The sequence below is a fragment of the Eleutherodactylus coqui genome, chromosome 5 (genome assembly GCF_035609145.1).
Source record: "Eleutherodactylus coqui strain aEleCoq1 chromosome 5, aEleCoq1.hap1, whole genome shotgun sequence".
NCBI lineage: Eukaryota > Metazoa > Chordata > Amphibia > Anura > Eleutherodactylidae > Eleutherodactylus > Eleutherodactylus coqui.
In genome coordinates this window covers 109,829,994-109,843,080 of record NC_089841.1, presented here as the reverse complement: position 1 = coordinate 109,843,080, position 13,087 = coordinate 109,829,994, and the positions used below count along the sequence as shown (strand labels likewise).

General features: G+C 48.8%; 1 protein-coding gene across 1 annotated transcript in view; it reads left to right on the top strand.

Annotated features, from left to right (window-relative positions):
* The window catches only part of PCSK1 (proprotein convertase subtilisin/kexin type 1), a 57,900-nt gene that overhangs the window by 19,548 nt on the left and 25,265 nt on the right, over positions 1-13,087 (top strand). The window contains exons 5-6 of the mRNA XM_066603010.1: positions 149-225; positions 594-682. Coding sequence (XP_066459107.1) covers positions 149-225; positions 594-682 — 166 coding nt within the window. The remainder of the gene's footprint in view (positions 1-148; positions 226-593; positions 683-13,087) is intronic.

The following is a 13,087-nucleotide window of genomic DNA, read 5'->3' as shown; positions in this document are numbered from 1 at the left end:
AGCAGTGGCTTCCACTGACAGTGGGCGCTGCCTGGCAATCCCCTTTAGGTTTAATATTTGGTAAATGCCATCTGACAGCATCATAAATTACAGAAGTTATATGTGTCTTCAAACAGCAACGCGATTCAAGATTGTTTTTGCTTTTCAGGATCCAGAAGCAAGTTATGACTTCAATGATAAAGATAAAGATCCTTTTCCACGATATGATATCACAAATGAGAACAGGTAAGTAAAACACACTCTCTCTATGTGCTACAGTACTGTGTAAAAGTTTTAGGCAGGTCAGAAAAAAATGTAAGATTTAAAAAAATAAATAAAAGGCATCTGAGTGATTCCAAATTTATTTTGCAACAAGACAACGACCCCTAAATTTGCAGCCAAGGTCATTAAGAAATATCTTCAATGCAAAGAAGAACAAGAAGTCCTGGAAGTGATGATGTGGCAGGAGTCTTATTATCTACTTCTAGTAACATCTATATTAGACAGACATGAAGTTATGCAATGTATGGTTAACGTTAGGGAAATTCCCTCTGAAACCTAATAGAAGAACAAGTTTGGTTATTACTGCTGTTTTTTTTTACTTTGTACTACAGACATGGCACTAGATGTGCAGGAGAAGTCGCAATGGTTGCAAACAACAAGAAATGTGGAGTTGGAGTGGCATATAATTCCAAAATAGGAGGTAAAAAATAATATTTTAGTCATTTGTTGGCTCTGTATTATATTGCTATGTATTGATTGTTATACAATATGTAAATAATTGTCCAGTGTACCAGAGTGCATTGTTGGTGGAAGCTTGTAAAGCCGTATTAGTTATCGATATGTTCTGTTAGTTGACTGTGAGGTCGCATTGCTATTCTGCAATCTTTGGTCACATGATCTATGTCATTTTTACTTACTCATTAGTTTATAGTTAATCTCTCCATTTTGATGTCCAGACAGAAATGTTTCGAAATATTTTTTACTGGGCCTGTAAAAAACTATTAGGGAGACTTTATAAAGTCAGCTTGGTATTTAATATAAAGCTATTAGAGATGAGCGAGCCTACTCGGCCACGCTCCTTTTTCGCCCGAGCGCCGCGATCCGTACTCGGGCGAAAAGATTCGGGGGGTGCTGTGGGTGAGTGGGGGGTTGCAGCGGGGAGTGGGGGGGAGAGGGAGAGAGAGAGGGCTCCCCCCTGTTCCCCGCTGCTACCCCTCGCTCCGCCACGCCTCCCCCCGCCCCCCGGCGCCCCCCGAATCTTTTCACCCGAGTACGGGAGTACTAGAAAATCGCGGTGCTCGATCGAGTAATTACTCGAAACGAGTAGGTTCGCTCATCTCTAAAAGCTATGTATACTTGGACACATTTTCTTGGGTAAAGCTGAAGACAATTTTGCTATTGGCATGGGTAGATTGGTAATTTCTGCATGGAAAGTCATAGTGCAGCACTCTGTTTCTCCTAAGATCCCTACAGTTGATCATTGGCTGTCCCCATTAAATACAATAGTTTAAATTGAAAAATTGTGCTTCAGTAAATAAAATGGAAGCACTACTTGGGATTCATGGTTAGGAATTCTGAATATACTGCTGTCTGGGTTAGTATAGGGTTAGGTTGGGGTGGAGTTCTTTAGAGATAAAGAACATGATTAAAGGGATTAAATAATAATAGAAAATATAATTGGTAGGATGTTAAAAAGCTCATTTTGATGTTTGCATTTTTACAAGCCTCACTTATTTGTGTTGATGATCCTCGCTGTCTTGAGTATTCACACAAGTTACTGTATTATTAAAGGGGCATTCTAGCATTACACTACTGATGACCTATGCTACAGGGCTGGCATTAGCCACGTGCGACCTGTACAGTAGCACAGGGCGCTGGCTGCCATTTGCCAGGTCGGCGTCATGGCAGTGGAATGACTACCCTCTCTTCCCTCCCCTCCAAGAAACCAGCTCATACCATTTCGCTCTCTATCCTCTCGGCAGTAAGCACACAGCAGGACTCGGTTATCAGCTGAGATTCCTCTCCCTATGGTCTTGTGTCTTGTGTCATGCGACCGGTACAGCCTAAGAGAAGCGCACCTGATAACCGACTCCTGCTGTGTGTCAAGAGTAGAGAGGGGGCAAGACCTGTTCCCATGGGCAGGGATGAGAGCAAGGGAGGACATATACATATATGTATATATGTGTGACATATGCTGTTTGGAAGAAGTGCTACTTGGTGATAGACAAAATACTGGTAGGAAGAATATATATACTCAGGGGAGAAATATAAAATATAAAGTAGGGGGATTTATATACTTTGGGGGAAGAGACATAGGATGGTTGTTATAATATTGGGGAAAAGAGAAAGTAGTATGAGGGTGATTTACATACTGTGGGGGGAGACCTAGTGTGAGGTTAAAGAAATATTTACTATTCAGGGCCAAAAAAAATTATAAAAGCTATTCCATTTATTATATGTACCTCAAAATTCCATTAAAAAATACAAGCCATCATGCAGGAAATGGTACATTAAAGGGTGTAAACCCTTCCTGACATGCACCGTACATATATAGTGCATGCCAGGTGTCTGTGTATGGAGCATACACGGCAAGTATAGTCCATCTTTGACAGCTGACAACTGCCATTGACAGCCATGATTGGAGAGAACACCAATCATGGCTGTTAACTCTTCAAATGCCCCATTCAGCTTTCAGGGAGTCCTAAATGAGATTGTGGGGTGCCACCTGGGGTCATGGCGGTCGGGGGCCCTACTGGAAGCCTCCAGGGTTAAGGCCCATTTACACCAGCCGATAGATCGCCAAAGATAATTGCTAATCGGAGATCGTTTTAGCGATAATCGGTGCGTCTAAACGCACTTCCATCGTGCACTTTTCGGGCACTGCTAGCTGATTGTTAAATTCAGTCCAACCTAAAAATCGTCCTTCAGCCTTATCAGCAGTTCTGCATGAGGAGTGCTGATAGCATTGTTTCCCCCTGGAGAACAAAGGATCTGAGCGCAGATAATAGCCCTTGGACTAATAACTGCATTCAGCTAAGGCTGCATTTGCATACCTAATTGGTACTTAAGTAGCTGAGTAGCTACTTAATAGTTTATGTAAAATGATCGCTTAAAGCTGTCACTCAAACTGTCGTTTGAGCGATCTTTGAGCGATCATCTGCTGGTGTAAATGGGCCTTAACTGTGTATTTCTGCCAGAAATAGAATGCCTGCAGTATATTCAATAAGCAAGCAAACAATAGCAAGTTCAAGTCTCTTATGGGGACTGCAAAAAAGTAAAAATATGTGCAAACTAACATTCTCTTTAATATTGTAAAAAATAAAGTATATTAAATGTTAAAAAACCCCTTTCCTGTATTTACAATAAAATGTAAAAAATTGTGAGAGTTGCTGTCATTTCAGTCCATACCACCAGAGGCGTAACTTGAAGCTCCTGGGCCCCAGTGCAAAACCTGTAACAGGGCCCCCAACTATAATGTTTTATTCATAGTACTGAGCACCCTATATGGAGAAGAGAGGCCTTATGGGCCCCCTAAGGCTCCTGGGCTCGGGTGAAACCGCATCCCCTGCATCCCCTATAGTTACCCCTGCATAGCACCATAAATTGTATATCTGTGCCTGGTATTGCAGCTTGGTCCCATTTAGAGATGAGCGAGCACCAAAATGCTTGGGTGCTCGTTACTCGGGAAGAAATTTTCGCGATGCTCGAGGGTTTGTTTCGAATAACGAACCCCATTGAAGTCAATGGGCGACCCGAGCATTTTTGTATATCGCCGATGCTCGCTAAGGTTTCCATTTGTGAAAATCTGGGCAATTCAAGAAAGTGATGGGAACGACACAGAAACGGATAGGGCAGGCGAGGGGCTACATGTTGGGCTGCATCTCAAGTTCCCAGATCCCACTAGTAAGCCACAATAGCGGCAAGAGTGGGCCCCCCCCTCCCAACAATTTTTACTTCTGAAAAGCCCTCATTAGCAATGCATACCTTAGCTAAGCACCACACTACCTCCAACAAAGCACAATCACTGCCTGCATGACACTCCGCTGCCACTTCTCCTGGGTTACATGCTGCCCAACCCCCCCCCCCTGCACGACCCAGTGTCCACAGCGCACACCAAATTGTCCCTGCGCAGCCTTCAGCTGCCCTCATGCCACACCACCCTCATGTCTATTTATAAGTGCGTCTGTCATGAGGAGGAACCGCAGGCACACACTGCAGAGGGTTGGCACGGCTAGGCAGCGACCCTCTTTAAAAGGGGCGGGGCGATAGCCCACAATGCTGTACAGAAGCAATGAGAAATCCAATCCTGTGCCATCTCCATCTGGAGCTGGACATGTGGGCATAGCAATGGGGAACCTATGTGCCACACACTATTCATTCTGTCAAGGTGTCTGCATGCCCCAGTCAGACCGCGTTTTTTTATAAATAGTCACAGGCAGGTACAACTCCACAATGGGAATTCCGTGTGCACCCACAGCATGGGTGGCTCCCTGGAACCCACCGGCGGTACATAAATATATCCCATTGCATTGCCCATCACAGCTGAGGTAATGTCATGTTAAATGCAGGTGGGCTTCGGCCTACACTGTATGCCCCAGTCAGACTGGGGTTCTTTAGAAGTAGACACATGCAGTTACAACTCCCTGTGGTCCCACAGCATGGGTGGCTCCCTGGAACCCACGGGCGGTACATAAATATATCCCATTGCAGTGCCCAGCACAGCTGATGTAATGTCATGTTAAATGCAGGTGGGCTTGGGCCCACACTGCATGCCCCAGTCAGACTGGGGTTCTTTAGAAGTGGACACATGCAGTTACAACTCCCTGTGGACCCACAGCATGGGTGGCTCCCTGGAACCCACCGGCGGTACATAAATATATCCCATTGCAGTGCTCAGCACAGCTGATGTAATGTCATGTTAAATACAGGTGGGTTTCGGCCCATACTGCATGCCCCAGTCAGACTGGGGTTCTTTAGAAGTGGACACATGCAGTTACAACTCCATGTGGACCGACAGCATGGGTGGGTGCCAGGAAGCCACCGGCGGTACATAAATATATCCCATTGCATTGCCCATCACAGCTGAGGTAATGTCATGTTAAATGCAGGTGGGCTTTGGCCCACACTGCATGCCCCAGTCAGACTGGGGTTCTTTAGAAGTGGACACATGCAGTTACAACTCCGTGTGGACCCACAGCATGGGTGGGTGCAAGGAAGCCATCGGCGGTACATAGATATATCCCATTGCAGTGCCCATCACAGCTGAGGTAATGTCATGTTAAATGCAGGTGGGCTTCGGCCCACACTGCATGCCTCAGTCAGACTGGGGTTCTTTAGAAGTGGACACATGCAGTTACAACTCCGTGTGGACCGACAGCATGGGTGGGTGCCAGGAAGCCACCGGCGGTACATAAATATATCCCATTGCATTGCCCATCACAGCTGAGGTAATGTCATGTTAAATGCAGGTGGGCTTCGGCCCACACTGCATGCCCCAGTCAGACTGGGGTTCTTTAGAAGTGGATACATGCAGTTACAACTCCGTGTGGACCGACAGCATGGGTGGGTCCCAGGAAGCCACCGGTGGTACATAAATATATCCCATTGCATTGCCCATCACAGCTGAGGTAACGTCCGATTAAATGCAGGTGGTCTTCGGCCCACACTGCATGCCCCAGTCTGACCGGGGTTTTGAATACATAGACACTGGCAGGTACAAATCCTTAATGTGAAGTCCCTGTGGACACACAGCATGGGTGGCTCCCTGGAACCCACCGGCAGTACATAAATATATCCCATTGCAGTGCCCAGCACAGCTGAGGTAACTTCAGCTTTAATGCAGGTGGGCTAAAAATTACTAGGATTACAATGTAGGCGAGGGCCACAAAAAATTGGTGTACCAACAGTACAAATGTACTTCAGAAAAATTGCCCATGCCCAACCAAGAGGGCAGGTGAAACCCATTAATCGCTTTGGTTAATGTGGCTTAATTTGTAACTAGGCCTGTAGGCAGCCCAGTTAAAATAAAAATTGGTTCAGGTGCAAGTTTCAATGCTTTATTCAATTGAGAATTGAAACGTATAAACATTGTTTACAAAAGTTATATGACTGAGCCTTGTGGGCCTAAGAAAAATTGCCCGTTCGGCGTGATTACGTGAGGTTTCAGGAGGAGGAGCAGGAGGAGGAGGATGAATAGAATACACAGATTGATGAAGCAAAAAGGTCCCCGTTTTTGATGGTGATAGAGAGAGAACGATGCTTCCATCTGCGGGTGCAGCCTACGTATTGTTTAGGTATTGCTGCTGTCCGCTGGTGGAGCAGAAAAATCTGCGGAAATCCAGGCTTTGTTCATCTTTATGAGTGTAAGCCTGTCGGCACTGTCGGTTGACAGGCGGGTACGCTTATCCGTGATGATTCCCCCAGCCGCACTAAACACCCTCTCTAACAAGACGCTAGCCGCAGGACAAGCAAGCACCTCCAGGGCATAGAGCGCGAGTTCAGGCCACGTGTCCAGCTTCGACACCCAGTAGTTGTAGGGGGCAGAGGCGTCACGGAGGACGGTCGTGCGATCGGCTACGTACTCCCCCACCATCCTTTTACAGTGCTCCCGCCGACTCAGCCTTGACTGGGGAGCGGTGACACAGTCTTGCTGGGGAGCCAGAAAGCTGTCAAAGGCCTTAGAGAGTGTTCCCCTGCCTGTGCTGTACATGCTGCCTGATCTCCGCGCCTCCCCTGCTACCTGGCCCTCGGAACTGCGCCTTCTGCCACTAGCGCTGTCGGATGGGAATTTTACCATCAGCTTGTCCGCCAGGGTCCTGTGGTATAGCATCACTCTCGAACCCCTTTCCTCTTCGGGTATGAGAGTGGAAAGGTTCTCCTTATACCGTGGGTCGAGCAGTGTGTACACCCAGTAATCCGTAGTGGCCAGAATGCGTGTAACGCGAGGGTCACGAGAAAGGCATCCTAACATGAAGTCAGCCATGTGTGCCAGGGTACCTGTATGCAACACATGGCTGTCCTCACTAGGAAGATCACTTTCAGGATCCTCCTCCTCCTCCGGCCATACACGCTGAAAGGATGACAGGCAAGCAGCATGGGTACCCTCAGCAGTGGGCCAAGCTGTCTCTTCCCCCTCCTCCTCATGCTCCTCCACCTCCTCCTCCTCAACGCGCTGAGATATAGACATGAGGGTGCTCTGACTATCCAGCGACATACTGTGTTCCCCCGCCTCTGTTTCCGAGCGCAAAGCGTCTGCCTTTATGCTTTGCAGGGAACTTCTCAAGAGGCATAGCAGAGGAATGGTGACACTAATGATTGCAGCATCGCCGCTCACCATCTGGGTAGACTCCTCAAAGTTCGCAAGGACCTGGCAGATGTCCTGGACCTGGCCAGGCCCACTCTTCTGTAAAGAATTGAGGAGGCTGACTCCCACTGCGCCGCCCATGTTGGAGTTGGTATTCCACTATAGCTCTACGCCGCTCATAGAGCCTGGCCAACATGTGGAGCGTAGAGTTCCACCGTGTGGGCACTTCGCACAGCAGTCGGTGCACTGGCAGATTAAACCGATGTTGCAGGGTGCGCAGGGTGGCAGCGTCCGTCTTGGACTTGCGGAAATGTGCGCTGAGCCGGCACACCTTTTCGAGCAGGTCTGACAAGCGTGGGTAGCTTTTCAGAAAGCGCTGAACCACCAAATTAAAGACGTGGGCCAGGCATGGCACGTGCGTGAGGCTGCCGAGCTGCAGAGCTGCCACCAGGTTACGGCCGTTGTCACACACGACCATGCCCGGTTGGAGGCTCAGTGGCGCAAGCCAGCGGTCGGTCTGCTCTGTCAGACCCTGCAGAAGTTCGTGGGCCGTGTGCCTCTCCTCTCCTAAGCTGAGTAGTTTCAGCACGGCCTGCTGACGCTTGCCCACCGCTGTGCTGCTACGCCGCGCGACACCGACTGCTGGCGACGTGCTGCTGCTGACACATCTTGATTGCGAGACAGAGGTTACGTAGGAGGAGGAGGGTGGTTTAGTGGAGGAAGCATACACCGCCGCAGATACCACCACCGAGCTGGGGCCTGCAATTCTGGGGGTGGGTAGGACATGAGCAGTCCCAGGCTCTGACTCTGTCCCAGCCTCCACTAAATTCACCCAATGTGCCGTCAGGGAGATATAGTGGCCCTGCCCGCCTGTGCTTGTCCACGTGTCCGTTGTTAAGTGGACCTTGGCAGTAACCGCGTTGGTGAGGGCGCGTACAATGTTGCGGGAGACGTGGTCGTGCAGGGCTGGGACGGCACATCGGGAAAAGTAGTGGCGACTGGGAACCGAGTAGCATGGGGCCGCCGCCGTCATCATGCTTTTGAAAGCCTCCGTTTCCAGAAGCCTATACGGCAGCATCTGTAGGCTGATCAATTTGGCTATGTGCACGTTTAACGCTTGAGCGTGCGGGTGCGTGGTGGCGTACTTGCGCTTGCGATGGGGCCGAGGACAGCGGAGGTGAGGATGTGGGTGCAGGCCAGGAGACGGTAGTGCCTGTGTCCTGAGAGGGGGATTGGATCTCAGTGGCAGGTTGGGGCACAGGGGGAGAGGCAGTGGTGCAAACCGGAGGCGGTGAACGGCCTTCGTCCCACCTTGTGGGGTGCTTGGCCATCATATGTCTGCGCATGCTGGTGGTGGTGAAGCTGGTGGTGGTGGCTCCCCGACTGATCTTGGCGCGACAAAGGTTGCACACCACTATTCGTCGGTCGTCTGCACTCTCAGTGAAAAACTGCCAGACCTTTGAGCACCTCGGCCTCTGCAGGGTGGCATGGTGCGAGGGGGCGCTTTGGGAAACAGTTGGTGGATTATTCGGTCTGGCCCTGCCTCTACCCCTGGCCACTGCACTGGCTCTTCCAACCTGCCCTGCTGCTGCACTTGCCTCCCCCTCTGAAGACCTGTCCTCAGTAGGCTTAGCAAACCAGGTGGGGTCAGTCACCTTATCGTCCTGCTGCTCTTCCTCCGAATCCTCTGTGCGCTCCTCCCTCGGACTTACTCCAATTAATACTACCTGAGTGATAGACAACTGTGTCTCATCGTCATCGTCCTCCTCACCCACTGAAAGCTCTTAGGACAGTTGCTGGAAGTCCCCAGCCTAATCCCCCGGACCCCGGGAACTTTCCAAAGGTTGGGCATCGGTCACGACAAACTCCTCCGGTGGGAGAGGAACCATTGCTGCCCCGTCTGGGCAGGGGCCCGGGAACAGTTCCTGGGAGTCTGCCTGCTCCTCAGAATGTGTCATTGTAATGGAGTGAGGAGGCTGGGAGGAAGGAGGAGCAGCAGCCAGAGGATTCAGAGTTGCAGCAGTGGACGGCGCAGAACTCTGGGTGGTCGATAGATTGCTGAATGCACTTTCTGCCATCCACGACAGGACCTGCTCACGCTGCTCATTTTCTAATAAAGGTCTACCGCGTGGACCCATTAATTGTGAGATGAATGTGGGGACGCCAGAAACGTGCCTTTCTCCTAATCCCGCAGCATTCGGCTGCGATACACCTGGATCAGGAGCTCGGCCTGTGCCCACACCCTGACTTAGGCCTCCGCGTCCTCGCCCGCGTCCACGTCCTCTAGGCCTACCCCTACCCCTCAGCATGGTGTATTACCAGTAGTGCAGAAACAGAACGCTGTAATTAAATGTGCAGCTTATTGGCCTGTGGTTGGAGGCTGACTTCGCTTACGGAACGCACAGCAGAGCCAGGAAAGATTTTTGCGCAAGCCCGCTGTAACACTTAGCTGGCTGCGTATTAATTAGGACTACTACCCCCAGCAGAGACGCAGTACAGTCAGGACGGTCACAGGCACCCCAAATATATTTTTTTGTCCCAAATTTTTTTGGAAAAGCCCACTGCCTATATAGACAGTATATGTCATTCACGTTTTTCACTGTCCCTGCCTCAGCACTACTGGCCCTATACTATGTAAAATTACTGCAGTGCAGACTGTTTCCCTCTGGACAGGATGACAGCAATGATGTAGCGGGCAACGCAGAGCCAGGAAAGAATTTTGTGCAAGCCTGCTGTAACACTTAGCTGGCTGCGTATTAATTAGGACTACTACCCCTAGCAGAGACGCAGTACACTCAGGACGGTCACAGGCAGCCCAAATATATTTTTTTGTCCCAAATTTTTTTGAAAAAGCCCACTGCCTATATAGACAGTATATGTCTTTCATGTTTTTCACTGTCCCTGCCTCAGCACTACTGGCCCTATACTATGTAAAATTACTGCAGTGCAGACTGTTTCCCTCTAGACAGGATGACAGCAATGATGTAACGGGCAACGCAGAGCCAGGAAAGAATTTTGTGCAAGCCTGCTGTAACACTTAGCTGGCTGCATATTAATTAGGACTACTACCCCCAGCAGAGACGCAGTACAATCAGGACGGTCACAGGCAGCCCAAATAGATTTTTTTGTCCCAAATTTTTTGGGAAAAGCCCACTGCCTATATAGACAGTATATGTCTTTCACGTTTTTCACTGCCCCTGCCTCAGCACTACTGGCCCTATACCATGTAAAATTACTGCAGTGCAAACTGTTTCCCTCTGGACAGGATGACAGCAATGATGTAACGGGCAACGCAGAGCCAGGAAAGAATTTTGCGCAAGCCCGCTGTAACACTTAGCTGGCTGCGTATTAATTAGGACTACTACCCCCAGCAGAGATGCAGTACACTCAGGATGGTCACAGGCAGCCCAAATATATTTTTTTGTCCCAAATTTTTTGGGAAAAGCCCACTGCCTATATAGACAGTATATATCTTTCACGTTTTTCACTGTCCCTGCCTCAGCACTACTGGCCCTATACTATGTAAAATTACTGCAGTGCAGACTGTTTCCCTCTGGACAGGATGACAGCAATGATGTAACGGGCAACGCAGAGCCAGGAAAGAATTTTGCGCAAGCCTGCTGTAACACTTAGCTGGCTGCGTATTAATTAGGACTACTACCCCCAGCAGAGACGCAGTACACTCAGGACGGTCACAGGCAGCCCAAATATATTTTTTTGTCCCAAATTTTTTTGAAAAAGCCTACTGCCTATATAGACAGTATATGTCTTTCACGTTTTTCACTGTCCCTGCCTCAGCACTACTGGCCCTATGCTATGTAAAATTACTGCAGTGCAGACTGTTTCCCTCTGGACAGGATGACAGCAATGATGTAACGGGCAACGCAGAGCCAGGAAAAAATTTTGCGCAAGCCTGCTGTAACACTTAGCTGGCTGCGTATTAATTAGGACTACTACCCCCAGCAGAGACGCAGTACAGTCAGGACGGTCACAGGCACCCCAAATATATTTTTTTGTCCCAAATTTTTTTGGAAAAGCCCACTGCCTATATAGACAGTATATGTCATTCACGTTTTTCACTGTCCCTGCCTCAGCACTACTGGCCCTATACTATGTAAAATTACTGCAGTGCAGACTGTTTCCCTCTGGACAGGATGACAGCAATGATGTAGCGGGCAACGCAGAGCCAGGAAAGAATTTTGTGCAAGCCTGCTGTAACACTTAGCTGGCTGCGTATTAATTAGGACTACTACCCCTAGCAGAGACGCAGTACACTCAGGACGGTCACAGGCAGCCCAAATATATTTTTTTGTCCCAAATTTTTTTGAAAAAGCCCACTGCCTATATAGACAGTATATGTCTTTCATGTTTTTCACTGTCCCTGCCTCAGCACTACTGGCCCTATACTATGTAAAATTACTGCAGTGCAGACTGTTTCCCTCTAGACAGGATGACAGCAATGATGTAACGGGCAACGCAGAGCCAGGAAAGAATTTTGTGCAAGCCTGCTGTAACACTTAGCTGGCTGCATATTAATTAGGACTACTACCCCCAGCAGAGACGCAGTACAATCAGGACGGTCACAGGCAGCCCAAATAGATTTTTTTGTCCCAAATTTTTTGGGAAAAGCCCACTGCCTATATAGACAGTATATGTCTTTCACGTTTTTCACTGCCCCTGCCTCAGCACTACTGGCCCTATACCATGTAAAATTACTGCAGTGCAAACTGTTTCCCTCTGGACAGGATGACAGCAATGATGTAACGGGCAACGCAGAGCCAGGAAAGAATTTTGCGCAAGCCCGCTGTAACACTTAGCTGGCTGCGTATTAATTAGGACTACTACCCCCAGCAGAGATGCAGTACACTCAGGATGGTCACAGGCAGCCCAAATATATTTTTTTGTCCCAAATTTTTTGGGAAAAGCCCACTGCCTATATAGACAGTATATATCTTTCACGTTTTTCACTGTCCCTGCCTCAGCACTACTGGCCCTATACTATGTAAAATTACTGCAGTGCAGACTGTTTCCCTCTGGACAGGATGACAGCAATGATGTAACGGGCAACGCAGAGCCAGGAAAGAATTTTGCGCAAGCCTGCTGTAACACTTAGCTGGCTGCGTATTAATTAGGACTACTACCCCCAGCAGAGACGCAGTACACTCAGGACGGTCACAGGCAGCCCAAATATATTTTTTTGTCCCAAATTTTTTTGAAAAAGCCTACTGCCTATATAGACAGTATATGTCTTTCACGTTTTTCACTGTCCCTGCCTCAGCACTACTGGCCCTATGCTATGTAAAATTACTGCAGTGCAGACTGTTTCCCTCTGGACAGGATGACAGCAATGATGTAACGGGCAACGCAGAGCCAGGAAAAAATTTTGCGCAAGCCTGCTGTAACACTTAGCTGGCTGCGTATTAATTAGGACTACTACCCCCAGCAGAGACGCAGTACAGTCAGGACGGTCACAGGCAGCCCAAATAGATTTGTTTGTCCCAAATTTTTTGGGAAAAGCCCACTGCCTATATAGACAGTATATGTCTTTCACCTTTTTCACTGTCCCTGCCTCAGCACTACTGGCCCTATACTATGTAAAATTACTGCAGACTGAGGACGCAATGCTCTGCACGGCCGATATACAAAAAAAAAAGGTGCAACACTGCAAAAAGCAGCCTCCACACTACTGCACACGGTCAGATGTGGCCCTAAGAAGGACCGTTGGGGTTCTTGAAGCCTAAAATCACTCCTAGCGCTCTCCTTATAGCAGCTCCAGCATCAGCAGCACTTTCCCTGAGCTAT